Source organism: Mus caroli, chromosome 1 (assembly GCF_900094665.2).
Source record: "Mus caroli chromosome 1, CAROLI_EIJ_v1.1, whole genome shotgun sequence".
NCBI lineage: Eukaryota > Metazoa > Chordata > Mammalia > Rodentia > Muridae > Mus > Mus caroli.
The window spans coordinates 16,063,229-16,086,251 of NC_034570.1; the positions used below are offsets into that span (position 1 = coordinate 16,063,229).

At 41.9% G+C, this 23,023-nt stretch overlaps 1 protein-coding gene across 3 annotated transcripts in view; it reads right to left on the bottom strand.

The window, feature by feature from the left end:
• Positions 1–23,023, bottom strand: part of Pkhd1 (PKHD1 ciliary IPT domain containing fibrocystin/polyductin) — a 499,157-nt gene that overhangs the window by 385,001 nt on the left and 91,133 nt on the right. For all 3 annotated transcript variants that reach the window (XM_029477027.1, XM_029477026.1, XM_021159032.2), the window contains exon 35: positions 17,431–17,581. In XM_029477027.1, coding sequence (XP_029332887.1) covers positions 17,431–17,581 — 151 coding nt within the window. The remainder of the gene's footprint in view (positions 1–17,430; positions 17,582–23,023) is intronic.

Consider the following 23,023-nt stretch of genomic DNA (forward strand, 5'->3'; position numbering starts at 1 on the left):
AGCTAAGATGAAAGGATGGACCATCCAGAGACTGCCCCACCCGGGGATCCATCCCATAATCAGCCACCAAACACAGACACTATTGCATATGCCAGCAAGATTTTGCTGAAGGGACCCTGGTATAGCTGTCTCTTGTGAGGCTATGCCAGTGCCTAGCAAACACAGAAGTGAATGCTCACAGTCAGCTATTGGATGGATCATAGGGTCCCCAATGGAGGAGCTAGAGAAAGCACCCAAGGAGCTAAAGGGGTCTGCAACCCTATAGGTGGAACAACAATATGAATTAACCAGTACTGCCCCCCCCCCAGAGCTTGCGTCTCTAGCTGCATATGTAGCAGAAGATGGCCTAGTTGGCCATCATTGGAGAGGCCCATTGGTCTTGCAAACTTTATATGCCACAGCACAGGGGAAGGCCAGGGCCAAGAAGCAGGAGTGGGTGGGTAGGGGAGCAGGGCGGGGGGGGGTGTATAGGGAACTTTCCAGATAGCATTGGAAATGTAAATAAAGAAAATATCTAATTAAATAAAATAAAAAAGAAAAGATAAAGGAGGTAGTAAACTTTAGTCAGATGATGACGGTGATGGTGATGATGACGATGCTTATTCAAGCACCAACCCAACCAAGTCTCAACTTACACCTCCTTCAGGTTGTGTCTGGCCACCAAGACCTCCCAGACTCCTGGTTAAGGTGGAGGCCACCTTCAAGTATCTCTTCATCCCCTAGAGCTGTTCCCAGGTAAAACCATGGTGCTGATGATCCCAGATCTAAGTTGCTGGTTTCTTACTGGTTTGACCTGCTCACTTCACCTGTTTTGAGTTCTGGGGGTTTTGTACAATTTTTGGTTTGCTTTGGTAATGCAGTTTGTGTCTTTGTTTGATTTTTTGTTTGTTTGTTTTATTTTTGAGAGAGAGAGAGACAGAGAAAGAACATGAAGCTAGGTAGTTAGGGAAGTGAGGAGTTGAAACAGAGGAAAGAATGTGATTAATAATAATAATAATAATAATAATAATAATAATAATAATAAATATATGGACCTTAAAAGATAATAAAATTTTTTATATTTAAAAATCTAAAAAATAAAAAATCTGTGGTTAAATGTCTTTGGAGGTAACAGAGAGGGACCTGCAAAGGATCTGTTCCCAAATTTCTCAAAGTCTCACAGAAAGCCAAACAGTGTCCCATGGGGGAAAGATGAATGAGTCTACTGAGCCAGCAATGTTAGAGAAGGCCAGCTTCAACAGAATCAAGCTCATTTTCTTTCTGTACTCTTTTTCAAGCATTTACTTTGTTTCTAGACATGGCTCTTGGAGTGGTGCCCTGTCCCCTGAACTTATTTGACCATGGAGTGCTTATTTTCCAATGGGAAAATCCCATCTCACTAACTGTACGCAGGATTCACACTAGAAACTTCTGTTCAGTCTAATTCTTCATTAGAGATGGAGAACCAGACTTTCTAAACTTGCCTATAGTCTTGGGATAATGCTAGGCTAAGAGGCAGAACCTGGGTCACTATTAGAGTGATAAAACCACACCATCTCTCTGATTCACCAGAAGTCTAAAGCCAGTTGACAACAACCAGTTCTGTTGCCATTCAAAAAGCCATTCCAGGCTCCTCAACATTACTTTCCAGAGCACCTGTCTAAGCTGTCCTTCTGTCTGGGCTGTAGCTATAAGATGCCTGACTGCCTACCATCTGACATGGTGGCCAGTGTTTTCCTTCATAGACATGTATCTGAGCTTCCAGGGAACAGCTGCTATGCCAGTGAGAACTAACCTGTAACTCAGCCCTGTTCAACAGCTCTAGTTCTCTGCTTCTGATATGAGCTCTAAAGGGTATTTTTTTATGAAAGAGCAACCCATGGCTATAAGATGAATTCCCTGAGAGTCTTACATTTCCTTCTGGTTTAAAGACACACTTCTCAAGTGATGCTCAAGACAGCTCATGGTACTCTCCACGCTCTCCCCTGGAACACTCACCCCAATGACATTCTTTCAAACCTCACCTCCCACTCTAACTATTTCTATATTTCATTCCCCCACAATGTAGACTCTATAAGACTGGTCATTGTAATATCTTGTGACCTCTGTCCCCTCATCCAAATCCAGGTCACTCTTCCGAGCCTAAGTTTAAATGCCATACCCTCTAGGGAATTTGCAGGTGACTCTTTTCAGTCAGAAGATTTCTTTGCCTTCATTTATTTTTAAATTTAAGATATATAGTATCCTCATATTGTTATACTGTGCTTGTGACTTAGTCATTGAGCAAGACTTTCTAGTTTCCTCTGTAGAGTGATCAAAACCTTTTCAAAGTCCAGTAGATTGGGCTAGCCATTTCATCCCAAACACTTAACACCATTTCATAGTCTTTTCTTTCTCTTTTCAAATTAGTCCTAAAGAGCCCTGTAGCATGGCTAACCAGTGACTGGAATCCTCTGAGTCCTCTGTTGTTTGAGGGTTAAAAATTAAACAATTTCAATTTCCCAGTGCAGGGATGCCAGGTGTCTACCTACATGGCATAGTGTCTGCATTTCCTACATGTTCACAAAGTTATCAGGTACTGTTCTTCAGACTCCAAAGAGCCAATGCCAGGCAGAACCCAAACAAAATCGGTTTGCTTCTGCTTGGCTGTCCATACAAAGGGAACAAAGTTAAAAAAACAATACTCTCAGGTGGCTGGTATTGTTGCTGTGGGCCTCAACAGTAGAAGCCATCGAGTTTTACATTAAACTATGGAGGGTCCTGGGTCTGCTCCTCTTTGCTTATTACATAGAAAGGCTGGGAAATTTAATTAATATTTGCCACGTTCCTGAAAAGTCATCACTTGGAAGCAAAATCTTAGAATGGGGCACTTCCTTCCCAAAGATTATTGATTCTGTCTTTGTTAAAGGGAAGTTGCTTTGCACAGAACTGAATAATGAGCCATCTCATTGGGAGTTGGTCTATCATAAAAACAAACAACCTACTGTCATTTTGAATTAGGAAGGTATACATCGTCAGAGAAACACAGAGTTAATTTTGAGATCCTGCAGACCACTGAGATAGGCATGTTCCATCAGTCATCACGTTTTCGCAGTTTGTTTGTTGGAAGTAAACACCCCTATTATATTCTAAGGGAGCGTTACCGAACTCTTCCAATCATATAGAACAGATTTCTGGTTCCCACCCCTATTAGAGTCCACATATCCCCAATGCCTAGTTATCAAAAGCTTTCAGTAAGAAGGACCAGAGAAATAAATGACAATATGCAGACAAGCATGGTTGGACTACTCAACTTCCACTTCCAAGCTTGCCATTCAACAACACCCTCAAACTTTCCCTTCCAGGCATCATTGATTCCATTTTCCTGATCAGACATTTGAAATGAGATTAGGTTTAAGTCAAGGTTCACAGTGGACACACATTGGCTAAAACCAAACTCTGAGCACAGAGCACTACAATCCAACAACTTAGTGTAGAGCTTTCTTGAATAGATGTAATAGTATATAGAGAAAATAATATCCTCTCCTTGCTAACTGTGCAAAAAAGAACCCCTAATTCCCAGGTCACGTGAGTAGGAAAGCAAGTGGTCCTGGGAACCATAAAAGCCTTCTGTGGCTACCAGAGACAGATTTAGGTTTAAACTGAATACTGCAGAGACCCAAGCAGCTCAATCAAGCCATTGCTATCCCTAGGACCCCCAAGCTCTCCCATTCAGTGAGCCGACATAATCTCCCTGTCATTTAAGTCTATTTGAATTCCTTCCATTTGTTTCTGAAGTCTTAATGATAGGATTTGTATGTGGGTATGTGTTCATGTATGCAGCACACATGTAGACACACAGTCATAGCATGCACATGCTTATGGGGGGCAGAGGACAGCTATGGTGTTATTCTTTGGAATACCTTTTGTAGCCTTAATAGTTCCATTGTTTACACCTGGATGGAGCTTCCCGCTCAATCGTTCTGCCACGCCCACTGCTGGAACCTGCCGCTTTGCTGTTCCGAAGCCATCACGTGATCACCCTGCTACTGGACCCCAAGATTATTTGGCGGGAATTGGGCTCCTCCCCCTTCCTTCATAACTGAGTGCTGGAATAGTAAAAATTAAACCTTGAACAGAGAGCTTTGTCTTAGTTCCTTCCTTATCTCCCTCAGCCCAGCCCCTCTTCCCTTCCAGGTTTCCAAAATGCCTTTCCAGGCTAGAACCCAGGTTGTGATCTACTGGCCAGACACAACAACCTTTCACCTTGGTATTTCAAGACAGAGACTTTCACTGACATGCATCTCAAGAACTAGGAGAGGCTGGTTAGCCAGTGATTTCCCAGGGATCTCCTGCTCTCCCCATCCTTAGGACTGGGATTACAAGCGTTCACTACCACACTCACATTTTAACACAGGTTCTCACTCTAGTGTACTTAACACTAGTTTGCTGAACACTAGTGTCTAAAAGACAAGCACTTTACTAAGCCATCCCCCCAGCTCTTCACAGTAATAAATATGGTCATGGTTGACATTATAATATAACAGTCCTCCCTTCTTTTTCCTCTCTCCAAATGTTCCATACACCCCTCCCTTCTCTCTTCAAAATTCATGGCCCCTTTTTCCATTGATATTTTTAATGTAAAATTCAATGTGAAAAAAAATAGAAAGCAAGAGTATACAGAAAATGTCTGTGGATTATAATGAGCTATGGGTATTGATATGAATATAGTATAAATTGTAGATATAGACATTACTACATTTGAATAAACTTTTTTTTTGGTTTTGGTTTTGGTTTTACAAGACAGGGTTTCTCTGTGTAGCCCTGGCTGTCCTGGAACTCATTCTGTAGACCAGGCTGGCCTCGAACTCAGAAATCTGCCTGCCTCTGCCTCCCGAGTGCTGGGATTAAAGGTGTGCACCACCACGCCTGGCTTGAATAAACTTTCTTAATGCTTAATATTCTCAGTAAAAAAAAAAGAGAGGAGAGACTTAAGACATAGTTGCCAGGAGAGTCGCAAACCCCGACTTATCCCTACAGTTTGTAACAATACTGTGAAGGGTGAATAAGTCTCAGTACAGGAAAACTCCACTGAGCATCTTCAAGAGATAGGGACTGCAGGTAAGAACAGAAACACAGTACCCATGGAAGGGAAGCTTACTCCACCTTACTCCCTCAGAGCACATCAGCCCATCAGACTACCTAATGCTCCCTTCTTAAAGTGTCACCTGTCATATTTGTCACCAAGAGTCATTAGGTTTTGAGACTCAGTGTAGACTCAGAAAGAGAAATCAAAGGTAGCATATAGAACCTAGGATGCTGCGAGGCTACAAAAGCCACTTGTGAAATATGGAACAGTCAGTAGGTCATGCATAGTAAGAAATGATCCCCCGTCTTCAGTGGCATAAGCTTTTTATTTCTTGAAGATTAATTTATTTATTGTTTTTTATTTGTTTGTACGTATGTATGTACTTATATGTATGTGTGTATTATGTAAGCTTGAGTGGTTAATCATGTGTATGTACTGTGAAAGTACCGGAGACTGTGGAGGCCAGAAGAGGTCATTGGATCCCATGGAAGGGGAGTTACAGGCAGTTATGAATTGTTGTGTGGGTGCTAAGAACAAATACCTGGTCCTCTACAAAAGCAGTAAGCACACTTAACTGCTAAGCCCTCTCACCACTCCCATCTTTGTTCATACAAAGTTAACAAGATTATTTTTCTGTCTATGTCCACACCAACTCTCTAGGTCTCTGGGTCAGAACAATCATTATTATGTATGTGTATATATATATATATATATATCATTCTCTCATTTCTCATTTAATAAGCAGACATGGGGGCTGAGGAGATGGCTGAGGAGGTAAAGTGTTTGTCATGCAAGCATGAGGAGCTGAGTTCTAATCCTCAGAACCCACATGGAGTGGGACACAACAGTGTGTGTCTGGAACCCCGGCACTCTTACAGGAGATGGGAGATAGATGCTGGAGGAAAGGCTATCCTATATACCCAGCAGCTGAAGTTCAAGGTAATCACCAACCCTTGAGATCTTTCCATTTACCTCCACACAGATGTTTTCACATTTAAAACCCAGCATACATACATACAAACACACATACACAAATGACATTAATAACAATTCTTATAATGAGCTAACATTGGAAATGAAGGACAGAAGGGTCCTTACATGCAAAGCTGCTATCTATCCACATCCTATTCAAATCAGATGTCCCATCAAAGCTCAAAAGGCTAGGCAAGTACAGTGCTCCATAGCTCTTAAAATAGAAATGGGATTTGGAGAAACTATCACAGAGGAAATAATTGGAAATTGTTATGCATTCTCTCTCTCTCTCTCTCTCTCTCTCTCTCTCTCTCTCTCTCTCTCTCTCTCTCTCTCTCTCTCTCTCTCTCTCTCCTATTCTCTTACGTCAGTGATTCTCAACCTTTCTAGTGCTGCAACCCTTTAATCCAGTTCCCCATGTTGTGGTGACCCCAACCATAAATTTATTTTTGTTGCTACTTTATAACTGTAATTTTGCTACTGTTATAAACCACAGTGTAAATATCTATATTTTCTGATGGCCTTAGGTGATCCCTATGAAAGGGTCATTTGAACTCCAAAGGGGTCAAGTCTCACAGGTTAAGAATGAGTGTCTTATATAAAGAGAGGGACTAAGAAAGTCAGGTAAGCATCCAGTGGTTTGAGGAAGATTCCAGTATCAAGTGGAGCCAAGGGAATGTTATTGTTTTATGTATCTTCCATCAAGAAAAGAACCTCAGAATACCCACTGATTACCACAGCTCAAAAATGCCAGATGGTCCCTTGGAAAAACCAATAGAATTGACACCTTTCTTGTCTCATAGTGTATTATTCTTGTTTTGTTCTATGTTTTAATAAATAAACTGTACATTTTCTTTCCTTATTAAATAGTTGCTTCTACATGCTGCTGTTCTCTTTCCTCCCTTGGGAAAGACACCTTTCCTTCTATGAAAACTTTGCCTGATTTATACTTCCTTCCAATTCACACTGTGTTGGTCTCATAGAGAAAGGCAACCAGAGGGAAGTTCTGCACTGGAGCTGAGTCAGCTCTTCTGCCACCAGCTTCCTAGCTCTGCACTCTAAGTCAAGTGTAGCTGAGTGCATCTGAGGGGCCAGAAGAGATCCTGTCTGACCCTCTTACCTGTATGGTCAACGAAGTTTGAGACACCATCAAGAACACAGTGACTAAAGGAGTCTACAACAGAGTATGATGATATGGGACCTTAACTTAGATTAGTCCAGTCCCTGTGAGACTGGATTATACCAAAGAATTAGAAAGTCCCCAAATCATACAGAAAAAATTCATAGTCAACACCATGAATGATGCTATCTTACTTGTAACCTCTGTTTAGTAGGTTTTCTAGAAACTAGTTCAATATTCCTAATTCTACTTACCACTGCTCCTTCTCCCGCAGGGAGCCTGCCCCTGCCTGTTATTCACAGGGCCATTTTCATAGGCTCATTAAGCTTTGTTTTCCACTGAGGTCAGAAACTAGACTTTAAGGTAAAGACTAAGAGCGGTTCTCCTGGAATGATTCAAACTCCCATATAGTGATGTAATTACTCAGAGGTATAGCATAACTGGAAATAATAAGGGCATTTATGTCTGCGGCATAGCACATAACTATTGAAAGTGCCACCTCATCCACTGATAATGTATATTACATGGAACCCTAATGTATAATTTACTCCTAACATGTAATGTAACCCTAACCTTCAGAGCATGCTGATGTCACAAACTCGATCAGTGCTAAAGTTCTCTGGGAAAAGAGAGGGGTGCAATATGCTTAAAAAGGTGATTTAAACACTAAAATCAGGCTACATAGTAACAGATTTGTTTCTTCAAATAAAAGCATATAAAATAAAGAAGCCTATAAGAACTTATTTGCCATTTGAATCAATGACAAAAACAATGTTTCTTTAGTACTACAGGTTACGGGTGTGATGTCATCACAGTAAGCAAAAAACAACATTCTGACCCTGCACAACAATTTTCAAAAAAGCCTGCCCAAGTCTATTCCTTTTCAGTTGTGTCTCATAGGTTTTACAGACAATAAGAAACAGCATATGCGGAAGCCACCTATGAATGAGGGACAGCTAAGTGCTAAGTGCTCTGTGCCTGCTACTGTATCCTGACAACCTCGGGAAACAGAAAAGGAGGTGGGTGAAGTTCAGGAGCTATACCCAAATCCATATAATCTAGTTTTCTCCTGGAGCCCAAGGTCACGGGCACTGTATCACGATGACACTTTTGACCTCCTAGGATTCTCTGACTATTCCATTTTGTATATACTGTCTTCCTCCAAACCTGAGTGTCAGGTAATGCTAATTGATTGAAAGGTTAAGTGAGCTGCCTCGCAGTCACAGACAGACAGTTCTAGAATTAGAAGTCAGGCCCCAAGAGTCCTGTTCGCTATGCAGCTCACTTGATTCTGCTGCCTGCCTAATTATCCTAAAGAGATCAGCCCCTTCTGAGGTGAAATGTCTGCCTTGCAGATCCTTAGCTCCTGGCAGCAGACAGTTGTTAAAGCATTAGGATCCTCATTTCACAGAGAAAGTGCAGACTCAAAGGACTCAGCTTTCCTGCAGGTCAGCTAGGGAACTTCAAGCTCCTACCTCCTATGTCCCTGTTCCAAGAACTAGCTCCTACCTGCATGGCAGGTAGCTCCTACCTGCATGGCACACTTTCTGTCTGCAAGCACATCACCATCATACCAGGTAAGAGAGGTACGTCCAAAAGGCAGAGAGAAGCAGAAGAGAAGAGAAGGGAGAAGAAGAGAGGAGACGAGGGTAAAACTGAATGAGGGATGGCATGGGAGAGTGGGAGGGGGGAAGGAGAGGTGAGAGAGGAAAGGAAAATATAGAAGAGGATAAAAGAGAAATAAAATAAAAATAAGGCCATAAAACAAAATATAAGGGAAAGCTGGTTTGGGGTTTCTGTGATAGGAGAAACAAAATTGATTAGAGACTTTTCAAATCCATTTCTTGATACCTATAAACATTGTAACGGAAACACTGAATGCTGCCACTCCCGAATTGTGGGAATTTTCTAGGACATTCTCCTTTTAAAAGTAGAGATGCTCTTTAAACAAGCAGCATGGTTGATTTTTGACCATTAGTCCAAACTAGGTATTCGCCTTTATTCATTCCTCAGTGAGGAATCTTAAATGGATCTCACCTCCAGTGAGTTTCATTGTCCAGCTGGGAGATAGAAAATTTAAATCAATCCATATAATATAAACATACAAAAGAGATGAATTATATGAGAGAAATATGATAAAGTACTATGGGATATCACAAGATCAAAACATCATTTAGTTTTAAGGAAATAAGTATCCTCAGGTAGAAATGTACTGAGAAGCCCAAATGAACTTCAAAAATGTCAACAGTTCAGGGTTGGAGTAGGGCTTGGTAGAGCCCTAGGTGAGGATAACAACTCAGAACAGACTGCAAAGCTGGGTAGGCAGGGACCTGTCGTCCCAGCACTCAGGAGACAAAGACAGGGAACCCTAAAGGCAAGCTGGCTCCAGGGTCAATGAGAGACAGATGCTTAGCAAATAAAGTAAAGCAGAAAGTGACTGAGGTCCTGACATCCTGACATCCACATCAGGTCTCCACATGCACGTGCACTCATTTCCACATGCAACCATACCCACACATCCATATATGGACACACAAGCAAACATACACCCAAACAACTCACACAAACGCATACACACATACACATTCACTCACATACACACACACATATATACATACTACACACATATATACACATACACATGCATATATACACACTACACATATATATCACACATACATTCACATATACATACACACATACATACATACATACATACATACAAACTATGCACATACACATACGCACATATATACACACACAAAGCTGAGGGGGGTGGTAGAGGTAACCAGCCAAGCATCAAACATTAATTGGTCTATGAGGTATTTTGTAGTCAATGAGAGAAAGCTAAGGGGAGTCTTCCCAGTCTTCCTTGTCATTGTTTGGAATCACCCAGCATTTTGCTGCTCTGGGTCTTTGGGTCCTCGGCTCACTCCAGACATCTCAGCAGCTGTTGTTGGCCTGATCTCATGATATGAGGAACAAAGATACAAAGTCCCACACTGATTTTTGGAGATTCATTTCAGCACTGTCCCTCCACTCTGATACCCTCCCTAGAATCTCCACCATTGTCACCAGCCCGTTCTGCCTGGTTATACAGAATCTGTGGTGCACAGATATACATGCAGGCAAAACCCTCATACAATAAAATAATAAAAATAAATCTAAAATTTTAAAGAATCTGAGAACAATTAGTGTTAAGTGAGACCGTCAGATGTGGTATCTAGAGGGGTCTTCACTCTGTTTTCATCTCTCCAAAAACATGTCACTCAGTATCTGTTCTGGGCAAAGTAAACCTGGATTTGCAAACGACCTAAATCTTCAGGGTTGGCTGGTACACTGAATTTAGTGAATTTACTGACTTTTTCTTAAGGAATAAATAGATAACTTATCTGCCCACATTTCCATTATATCCAGAATCACAATGCCTGGCTAGTGTATTTTCTCCTGAAATCATGTGCCTGCTTCCTGGAAGGTGAGATTTGAGTGGCTGTTATGCCATTTAAATGGGAATAAGGAAAAGATAAGTAGAACAGGGATTAGTTAAGAAAGAACCCAGATGCCCCTCAACAGAGGAATGGATTCAAAAAATGTGGTACATTTACACAATGGAGTACTACTCAGCTATTAAAAAGAATGAATTTATGAAATTCCTAGGCAAATGGATGGACCTGGAGGGCATCATCCTGAGTGAGGTAACCCAATCACAAAAGAACTCAAATGATATGTTCTCACTGATAAGTGGATATTAGCCCAGATACTTAGAATACCCAAGATATAAGATACAATTTTGCGAAACACATGAAACTCAAGAACGAAGACCAAAGTGTGGACACTTTGCCCCTTCTTAGAATTGGGAACAAAACACCCATGGAAGGAGTTACAGAGACAAAGTTTGGAGCTGAGACAAAAGGATGGACCATATAGAGACCTCCATATCCAGGGATCCATCCCATAATTAGCCTCCAAACACTGACACCATTGCATACACTAGCAAGATTTTGCTGAAAGGACCCTGATATAGCTGTCTCTTGTGAGACGATGCCGGGGCCTAGCAAACACATAAGTGGATGTTCACAGTCAGCTATTGGATGGATCACAGGGCCCCCAATGAAGGAACTAGAGAAAGTACCCAAGGAGCTAAAGGGAACTGCAACCCTATAGGTGGAACAACAATATGAAATAACCAGTACCCCCCTAGAGCTCTTGTCTCTAGCTGCATATGTATCAAAAGATGGCCTAGAGGGTCAACACTGGAAAGAGAGGCCCATTGGTCATGCAAACTTTACATGCCCCAATACAGGGGAACGCAAGGGCCAAAAAGTGGGAGTGGGTGGGTAGGGGAGTGGGGAGGAGGGTATGGGGGACTTTTGGAATAGCATTGGAAATGTAAATGAGGAAAATACCTAATAAAAATATTTTAAAAAAAAGAAGGAATACGAATTGTACTTCTCAGTGCTATGACTTCCATCTCTAGACATCAGGCAACCCCCTTATATGTGTGTTATGGTTAGAATTGATATGTCCCCACAGCCTCATGTGTTCAAACACTTGTTTCAGGAATAAAGATGCTACTTGGAGACTTGTGGAACCTCTAGACGTTGGATTGTAGGAAACTGATCGCTAAGGGTAGGCTTGGAGGTCTCATGTGTTCAAACACTTGTTTCAGGAATAAAGATGCTACTTGGAGACTTGTGGAACCTCTAGACGTTGGATTGTAGGAAACTGATCGCTAAGGGTAGGCTTGGAGGTCTTACAGCCTGGCTATTCTTCCATGCACTCTGCTTTCTTACACACTGTTCATAAGCTGATACACTCCTGCCACCAGCACTACCCACTATGGTAGACTGTATCCTCTCAGACTCTAAGCCAAGAATAAATACTCACTGATTTAAGTTGCTTCAGGTATTTGGCCACAGCATTGAGCTAAGTGACTAATAGTGGGCTATCTTGTGCTCAATTTCTGGTACCTGTCTCTAAATTCAATGGCTTAGGGTTCTAAAGGGTAATCAGTCTTTTTCCTCTTTATCTCAATTCTGCATTGAGAATATTTCCTCCACTTTGTTACATCATGTGCCACTCTTCTCCTACTTGCCTTCCACGTCCATGCACTACAGTTTGTCTCTGTATTTCTACATTGCTTTAAAGAAGGAACTTATGCTGCTGCTGCTGCTGCTGCTGCTGCTGCTGAGGCTGCTGCTGCTGAGGTTGCTGCTGCTTCCTCATCCTCTTCCCCTTCCCCTTCCCCTTTCCCTTCCTCTTCCTCTTCTTTTTCATTTTTTTGTCATTATATCTATTTAAAAGATGTAACTTTTTCTTTGGGTTAAAAATGCATTCTTGGAAACTATGACAAGGGACAGTAGAGAAATAGTTTAGCGAATAAAATTCTTAACACACAAGCAGGAGGAGCTAGGTTTTATCACCAAACCCCATGTTTATAAACAAAGGTGGGATGCTGGGCAATGGTAGAGCACACTTTTACTCACTTCTTAGTGAGCTTCCGACCAGTGAGAGAGACCATGTTTGAAAAGGCTAGGTAGACAGTACCCGATGGAAAAAAAACCTGAATTTTCTTGTTTTCTGTTCACTGTTGTTTTCTGAATCCCACGTCACATTTTACAGTTTCTCAAATCATCATTCAGGGTATGTATGCAGTGGGTAGTGTAAACTTTCTGAATTTCACATCACTTTCTTTCATTGTTATACCTAATGACATATCTTTATTTTATTCTCACATCAAGTAATATTTTAGTAGATACAAGTTTCATGATTCAATATTAAAGACAACTTCACTTAGAAGGCCATTTCAAGTAGCTGCCCCTAAAACCCACTGGGACAAACAAACAAGTGGGGTGAACTTGGCAGAATTTCCCAGAGGTGGAAATGAGGAGAAAGCTGTTTCCTCAGCCTTCTCGTCTCCATGCTTGTCACAGAGCTCCACGGTTGCCTCAGGCATGTTCAAGCTGAACATCAGTCCTGCCATATACAACGAACCAAATCCCTCTGCAGCCCAGACAAGCAATCCTACTTTGGTTTGGTTTATGTTTTCCTCTCAAGACCTCATCTTGACAACCACAGAGCTAAACACACTGAGCGACACAGACAACTCTTTTCCAGGACAAGGCCATCAAGAGAGGTCATTCCCTTGAGAAACTATGGAAGTAAAATATTCCAAAGACGAGTTCTGCTAATACCATGGGTCTTCATAAAATTCACATTATGATTCATCTATCAAATACCCCTAAGCATCCATGATAAAGAAATCTATTCACGCCGGGCGTGGTGGCGCACGCCTTTAATCCCAGCACTTGGGAGGCAGAGGCAGGTGGATTTCTGAGTTCAAGGCCAGCCTGGTCTACAAAGTAAGTTCCAGGACAGCCAGGGCTACACAGAGAAACCCTGTCTCGAAAAACCAAAAAAAAAAAAAAAAAAAAAATCTATTCACAAACTTAAATACTCTCATACCTATACACACACACACACACACACAGAGTGAGAGAGAGAGAGAGAGAGAGAGAGAACAGACATTCACAAATTCCTCTGACTTTGGAGCCTTCCACTGCCAAGCATTTTCTACTTGTCTCAGTTAAGTGCCTGCCAGGACTGTGCTTTTCCCAATCTGGCCTGAGACAAAGTTAGTTTGCATGCTAATGAGGATTCCCAAGACTAAAGAAGAGAAAGCACACATTCAAACATGGATAGGAAAACCACCGGGGACTTATTACTCTTAGATCCTATGGCCAGGGTTATGAATCAATTCTATATCCACCTAGTTAATTATGGACTTCAAGATACCTATTTCCTCAAACAAAACAAACCACTGTGAGACCAGCAAACAGAATAGCGAACTGACAAATTTTCCTTTGCCTAGAACTATATTTTACTGGGCCCTGGACAACTGTGTGCCTGTTCAGCCACACAGATATCCCCCAGCTCTCTATATGTAAATACAATCAACAATATAGTCGAAATGTTAAAACTGTGTCCCAGACCTTCGTTTGATTAGTTAGGAACCTGCTAAGGCCAACAGACCTCCAATCCAGATGATTCTGTTCTAACTCTCTTCCCCTGTTTCCATGTGTGCCTAGCTTCTCAATAGGGCTCTGCTAATAGATTACTTAAAACTATGACATCATCATCACCACTACCACAGGTTGCAGCCACAACTGTCCTCATCGTTAAGGAATGGAGTCTCCTATACATTGCTTTAGCCCAGTAGGTCTTTCATGCCCTCATTCTCCCCCCCCCCACCCCAGATCTTAAGAGCTTACTTTCTCCCAGTTACTTATGGCTGCATGGCTGTGGTATCAAATACAATGCCATATGATCCTTACCTGTCCTTATGAATCTTACTTACACTGAAACACTAGTCTGGGTGATACCCAAGGATCTATCAGACTGACTCTAGGTTATAAAGCCACTTGTAAACCTTACCTTCTCTCTTACCTCACTATCCAGCTATCCCTTAACAGGGAAGGCATCATACCATATTGTTTTAGATGCCCCAGTATAAAGGGATGCTAGAACGGTGAGGCTGGAGTGGGTGAGTGGGAGGAGGAGCACCCTCATCGAGGCAAAGGGGAGTGGGAATGGGAAGGGAGGATTGTGGAGTTGAAACCAGGAAGGGTGATATTATTTGAAATGTAAATGAATAAAATCATTAATTCAAACAAAAAGAACACAGCAGAGAAATTTGAACATGTTCAGAACTCAATACATATGCCTTGTTTGAGGATTTTAAAATAAGTGAAGCATACAAAGATCCTTCAAGTCTCAAAATTAGACTCTGAATTGTTTAAAAAAAATTTTTTTTTTGAAATCTAAGAAGTAAAATTATCTGGTCAAAGCAGCCCGCACTATGATATACAACTGATACCATTTTCTTGCATGCTCACTGGCCATCACTGGACATTTGGTGTGTGTGCGATGTACTTTTCAGTGTCTTACATATAATGAAGCTCAAAAGAACCTGAGCAGGTAGCTACTATTATTATCATGATCCCCACTGCACAGATGAGAAAACTGAGGCACAGATATGTCAAATAATTGCCTTGAGGAATGTGGTTTATTCAAATCTGGTAGTACAGCTCCAAAGCTCAGACACCTAACCAATATGATAACCTTCCCCTGGGTCCTTTGCCCTGAATTTGCTTATGCTAACATTCTAAGGACACTAGACTTTTACCCATTCAGAAAGAATGGTGCCAAGGTGCTTAAAACAGAGACTTATAACTGGAGCTGACAACAAGAGTTGGTGAGGTGTTTGGCACTAAAGACCTCAGTACCAAGGCTCAGGGACATTTGCAGGGGCAAGAAGGAATTTAAGAGGCAGAGGACAGGGTGGCATCACAAAATGACATCTCATGGACATGACATGGCTCTTGAACTCATGAACTCATTGAAGCTATGGCTACCTGAATAAGATATAACCCCTCAACCTTTCATGATGGTTGAGAGACATCTCATGGGATCCTTTTCCTCAATAAAGGACAGTTAATGGTTTGGGGCAGAGCATGACCTATTCATCAGTGGCATAGCCACTCACCAATTTTTCCAGCTCCAGTAAATGACATCCTACCCATGGTTATGCCTAAAACACAAATTAAACTCAATGGTCACATGCCAAAGAAACAGCATGAAAGAGGAAGGGGGACTTTGCTGGAAAGAGAAAAGCTTTCCTCGGGACAGGAGGGGACATGAGAAGGGACAGGGGGCATGAAAACCACTTACATGCACAGGCACACGTATGAGACTGTCAGGAAAAAGTAACTTAGAAAACGAGACTGAGAGTCTTTTTTTTTTTTTTTTTTTTTTTTTTTTTTTTTTTTTTTTTTTTTTTTTTTGGTTTTTCGAGACAGGGTTTCTCTGTATAGCCCTGGCTGTCCTGGAACTCACTTTGTAGACCAGGCTGGCCTTGAACTCAGAAATCCTCCTGCCTCTGCCTCCCGAGTGCTGGGATTAAAAGCGTGTGCCACCACGCCTGGCGAGACTGAGAGTCTTAAGATTGCTCAGTGTCCCATACAGGAACAGCTGGGTAAGAAGCAAAGACTGGGATGTGACCTGTGATTACAGGACAGTGGGCCTGGAAATGAGAAGCCAGTGCAAGCCCTGGACTGAAAGGAAGAGGTGTTTGAGAGGAGACACTGTGAAAGGACACCCACAGGGGAGTCACCTGGAGGGAAGGTTCTGAGAGGTGAGAAACCTGGGGACAGGACAAAGTGAACTCAGAGAACCCTAGTGTGGGGACAGACAGGGGACAGTTTGGAGAGGACAGAAAGACAGACTTTGCAAAACCACACACATTTTTCAGCAGAAAGATAAAACATACACACACACACAAATAATTATCACAAGGCAAAGGTGTGTGGATTTGGATCAGGGTGGACTAAATCAAACAGCATGCACAAAAGGACCTGGAATGCTGTGCAGTATATAATAGGCACTTAATAATTGTTTGTACCAAGTAAAAGAGACAAAGACAAGATGACCTAAGGATTGCTTTCATGAAAAAAGAAAGGCACCTAAGGGAGTAGGTGCTCAATAAATATTATTTTTTGGTCTGTGTACAGTGAGAAGCCTGGGGAGTTGTAAGAGATTAGCCGATAGATTCCCAAAGAACTCTTAGCCTCTGATTTCAATTCTCGTAGTAAACTCCCCTGAGAGGCTGTGGATCTCTCACTGGGGACTTAAAGAACACAGTATTATTAGAAGAGTCACTTGGAGAGAGTGGTTTAAATAAGACGCATTGAGAACACCAGGCTGGACCAAAAGGCCTCTGGCCCTTCTTAATTCTAAACTTCCCAGGAATCTCCTCTATTGTTGACATTCACATTCTCCTCCTCCCCCCCTGCCCCTAGGAACTGAGCTGGACTGGATAGATCAGCAACACTGTTGTCCTGCAAGACGAAGATGGCCGAGTGATCTGGAAGCCTTCCAGAAGGGCCCAGTTAAATGGTAGGCTATTTATTGGATCAAGAAATAAAACACTGGGAACCTCCTTTCTAACATGCATGCAGAAATAGGGACAAAAATGCTTCAGAGGTTATCTGTTCAAAACTCACCCTCACAAAAGTCAGGCAGTACTCGTTTATTTTTTGAGAAAATATATGATTAACCATAGTTAACGATGAATTCAGATGCTAGGCACAAGCTTTGCTCCCTCAAAGATGGAGAGCATTTAATATTATGTATTGCTGCCATTTGGACTAAATTGTTTTTTTTTTAATGTACACAATATTACAAATTTAATTTGAGCTGTTTGAATCAGTCTGTAAAAAAGATTTGATTATACCTGAGTGTTCTGGCCCCAGCTTTTCTGTATTTCAGTAATCTTGGCGGTAATTGGCTGATTAGGCGTCTCACACTCCATCTCTGCCTCAGTTTCCATGGCAATGTTACAGGAGCTATTATAGATGAGAACTTCATCTCTTTCCACTTTAGGGCTGAAACAAGAGGGGAGGTTAAATGGGGTGCCATCAATCTTAATGAAATGCAATTATTTTTACTCTTATTAATCATTGCGAGCCATTAGCTTGTGGCAACCACAGGCCACCATTTGTCAAATTTTGCAAATTTCTGTAATTTTGTTTCCATTCTTTTATTGTTTATTTGTTTTTTTCTTTATCTGCTTCACTCGGCGATGAAAACGCACACAGTTAAATATCCTTCGCTCGCTCAGGCCTTGCTCGGCCTTCTCTGTTTCCAAATTAGGCACGGGAGCAGACTCTCCTCAAGCCCCACCCAAGAGGCAGCTCCCAGACAGCACGTTCAGTGCTAAAACTGGAAGTAGAACCTGAGCTTACTCTATTTATTTTGTTTGGAGTTGTTGGGTTTTTTTCCCCTTACCCCTGTACCTCTTCCTGATCTTATTCACACTCTGTGTTGGGGAGACTGAATTGCCTGAATTCCCCCCCAGGGCAGATGGAGAAATTGGAAAACCCTCACAACTGGCTAACTGGTCCCTAATTCCAACTGTGAAAAAATGAGCTCATTTAGGCTTTCAATTCCCTCTCCCCAGCTGATGGCAATGAGGCTCTGTTGCTAGCAGTAGAACGTTAAGTTAGTAAATTAATTAAACTTACTTAGCAGCCCAGACTAAGGAGATTCGATATATGTACCAGTTATATCCCAGACATTCACTTTTAAAAGTCCTTTTGCATTAAGGAGAGAAGGCAGACTGAGTTTCAAATGAAAAACAGCAGCACCCTGTTACAGAGAGTCTAAAAATATGCAGTCAGAGGAGGTGAAAGTCTGCATATTAAAGAGTAGTGTCCCCAACAGGTGTGATATTTATTCAGGAATAATCCTGGCTTTAGGCATTGTTGCAACTAACTCAAAGATTATTAGTAATAATAATGCATGCTGTTTCACACATTCCTACAATTTTATATGCAAGGTCTCGGTTCAGCCTGTAAATTAGGTGGAAGTATGAAGTAGGTAACCCAAAGAGATCAGGGAGATTTACATAAAGCCAAGTACAAATTTATTCAGTGTCAAGATTGGAACTTGGGTAGCTTGCTTCCTAAACTGAGCCCTCAGATTTGCAGGTCTAACTAAGCCTCAGACAAGAAGGGAGCAGATCCCACGAGAAGCTCAGACGGAGCAGCAGGAAGGACAAAGGTCACCGACCCCAAGTCTGTAAATCATGTCAAACTGTAGCATCCTTCTTGAAATCAATGTCAAAATGGTTTCTCAGACAATTTGCTAGAAATAATGACTATATTTCCTATCATGTCTCAGCACTTAATCTTGAGAAAATGTCCTCGGCTATATCCAGCAAAGACGTGACTTCATAACCACCATGTTCTAGACCAAAGGAGCATCAGCAGCATTTTAACTTCACACTACCCAGAGCCAACCCAGAGCTAAAGCTGACCGTTGAGGAGCTGTTCTCCTTTCATTAGAAGCTTACTGCACAGGGCACTAGCACCCTGTAATGGGGCTTGCCTGGTGTTTACTTGAAGATGTCAAAAATCCCAAAGGCTCAGCACTCCAAAGTGTGGAGGTTTCACTCTACTCCGTATATTCAATAGAGGCTTGGGGCAGCATTAGAATACAAAGGTCAGGCGTGGAAGCCGGTGAGTTATAATGGGATGCCAGTAAAAATCCTTAGCATCGATATGACACTTAAGATAGCACTCACCAAACTTTGTGTTCCTTTCCCTTTTATAAAATAGTTACTAATAATCTAGCCCCTGTCTTTGTACAGGTGGTAGGGATTTGAATATCATAATGCATATAAACTGACTAGAATAGAGCCTGGTATACAATACGTGCCCATAAACGCAATGCTTGCTCCAGTTCAGGTAGCAGTGGTATTATTAGTCATGTTATTGTAGAGATGTAGGAATCCACATTCAACTCTAAATCCTTCACCTCACATATTTGAGCCCATAATTCCAATACATTTTAAGTCAGGTGCCATGGTCTACCTAGTTAAATGGGAATCCTGAAAGCAGATGGAGCCATAGGTTAAATATATTGCATTCACTCCTGAAATGCCAATCTCACTGCAAGATTCATTTGCAGAAGAATGATATAAAAAGGGAGCGAGCCGGGGGTGGGTAGTGCTTTTTCAGAAGAGAAACCAGGAAAGGGGATAGCATTTGAAATGTAAATAAAGAAAATATCTAATTAAAAAAAAAAAGATTCAGAGAAGAAAAGTAGAGTAGCTTCTAAAAGCCTGTGTTGGGGAGCCATAGGTCTTAGCAGAGAAAACCTGGTCAAAGCCTGTGTCGGGGAGGCATAGGTCTTAGAGAACAGACTGTTTTTTCAAAAATGGATCAGTTATCAAATTGCCTTCTAAATATTTATTTGTAGAGTGACTTTTGCTACTCTCAACATGGGCCAGAGAAGTTTCTTTTTGCAAAAGGTAGTGAGTGGTTAGTTCAGAGATTCATGACTGGTCAAAGCACTGAGAATGGATGACTCTATGCACTCAGGTATAGGTAGATCATTTATACCAACAGCCCGACAGCGCTCCATCCAAGGTTCAGGGAACATCTCAGAAGAGGAGGTCCGGGAGAAAGTTTGAGAACCAGAGGATAAGAAAGGAAGAAACTATGGAATACTTCTCTGGACTCAACATGGACACTGCACATAAGAATGTATGGAAATTGGGGTTATCCACACAAGATAAAGGCAGTCCTAATTCCAGCAGGTTAGGGGAAGGGCTCCTAGGGCCTCACTCCAGCTGAGCAGCTATGGACAGTTGCTCCTGCAGAATGGATGGCTGTAGGTAAATTGTCTACATTTCTATGGATGGCCCCGCACCTCTGCATGTATGGGCCTCAACTGGACTTAGGTGACTTGTTTATTTTAAAAAGAAAAAGAATGCATTAGTTTGGGACAGAGATGTATTAGGAGTTTTCCAGGAGGAGCTGGAGGGAGTTAGTCGGGGTAGATTTGACCAGAATACACTGCACATGTTTATGAACTTTCGGAAGAATAAATTTTCAATTACAAAAAATAAAATAGAGAAAACTAAAAATGCTCTATGATATTTGAAAGCATGAAAATAAAATCAAATGCAAAACCCAGATGGATTCTCCAAATACCTGACTTCAGAGCAATTTGAGGTGGGGCAATCCACTGTGGGGCTTAGCAATCAAAAGTTGTTTTCTCCTTTTTTGCTTCTATTTCCTTTCCTGCTCCTGAGTTGGAGGAGATCTGATGAAAACAGGGACTAAAGTTCTGTGCTCTTTGGCCTAAGTCATAAAAGCTCCGCAGAAATTCTCTTTTCCAACTTCAACAGAACTTGTTTTGCATAGCCCTGGCTTTCTTTCCCACACACCTCTTCACTAAGGCTTTCATTATAGATGCTGACAGACAACATTATATGAAGTGCACTGTGAGCCAAGAGCCTCAGGTTCCACTCCCAATATTGCCGTAAATATGCTGTAGACTTTGAAAAGGGACTTCATCTTCACTTAATAAAGAATCCAGAGTCCCTCAAGAATTTCCCATAGCTCCTAGAGAGCTTTCCTTTCCTTCCTGGGGTCACTTTTTTCTTTTCACTCTGCTCCCGCTTAGCTGGCCTTTGAGAACGTCACAAAGTCTATAGTGACTTCATTCTTGCTGCCTTCACTGCCTGGATTTACACAGTGATACCTTCTCTTTTTAAAAATGCTCATCTAAGCATGATGTCTAAAGAGTTTGAAAATTTGTAGGTGTATAGCACTCATCACCCACGACTGCTGTCTGTTTTTTATTTTACCCTCTTAAGGTTGTTGATTTTTGTGTTCTATCACCACTGAATCACCCGCAAGACCTGGGACAATACCTAAACCATAGTTGTACTTGCTAAAAGATGAATAGTAGGTGATGGTGGGGGAGGGGAGGGGATTCGTAAATGGATGGATGCACGGGGCACAGTTTTGCCACAGATACATCTGTCTGCCTTTGCCAAATCACAGGAAGCCCAATATGAGTTCTATCAAGGAGATAAATCATCTAATGGAAGTGGGTTCTGTAAAAATACCATGGAAAATAGAACTCTAGATTCACAAACAGAACTGTTCAAGAAGTGGACACGCTGTATGCTGCAAGATTTCCTTAGTGCCCTTTGCAGAATTCATTGTGTGTCTTCTAGTTGTGAGACCAACACTTGTTCTGCAAAGAAATACATAAAAGCTAATTGAGAAAAGGACATAAGACCAAGCACCTAGTCTTTGCTCTCCAGTCATCTGAGTACAAACACAGTACACTCACAGAGGGAGCCAACCCCAGCCCTGCCTTGTGCTCTGTGATCGTGGAGCATTTTTTAAGCATTTCCTATTAAACACTCTACAGCATGGTTTTTAAGTCTTTTAGTGCCATGTCATTTGGATGTATTATTAAACTTATTTCAGATATTAGCTCCAAAGAACATCACTGTACACATCACACAGTGCCATCTGCTTTCTTAAAAGGAAGTCTTAGAAGTGAAACCTCCGGAAACCTCCGGGACATCCGATAGGTAGAATTCTATGGCTTTGAATAACGATTTACCAAACTCTGTTCCAAAGATTGTACCTGCATCCCACTAGACACCACACCGAGAGCCTCATGTTTCCGCCTTGTCCTCAACATGAAATGTAAACTGAGTTTAAGTCAAGAAGCTCAATAACTCACATCCACTTTGGCATGCTGCAATGGCCAGAATGGCAAGATGCTTGGTTTGCTCAAAACATACTGATGAGTAAGGGGACACCTTGTAATGGGGTCTGAGACACAGCTGCTTCAGCCACCTCTGACAGTGAGGAGGAAGAACATGGAAGACCCCATTTAAGATGTCTAAATTAACTCCCCCAAATCAATGGAACAGGATCTGTTGACATGGTGGTGAGTTCTGAGACCCTGCTTCACCCCAGTATACCCTCCAGGCTCTTATTTCCCACAATATCTTTCCAAAGCACATCACACCCAGGGCAGCAGCAGCCAAGGAAGTGCTTCTTTTCCTCTGGCTGACCACAAATCTCTGATGGCAACTTCCTACCAAGACAGATTGCTCAGGCCATCACAAAGTCAGACAGCCATGGAAAGAACTAGTTATTTCCTCCACCACAGGCGACTGGTCTTGTTTTGTTTTATATCTTAATGAGGAAGTCGATCCTCATTAAAAAGTCAGTTGTGGCCGTTCTATCCAGATGAGCAGTAAAGACAGAAGGCAGTGGTCTGTTCTGTTCTCAACTGCCCTGCCGACAGGGATTAAGGTCAGATGAAGTTACTAACATGCACACCTTTTAAAAATTGCCTTAGCCGGGCGTGGTGGCGCACGCCTTTAGTCCCAGCACTCGGGAGGCAGAGACAGGCGGATTTCTGAGTTCGAGGCCAGCCTGGTCTACAAAGTGAGTGCCAGGACAGCCAGGGCTACACAGAGAAACCCTGTCTCGAAAAAACCAAAA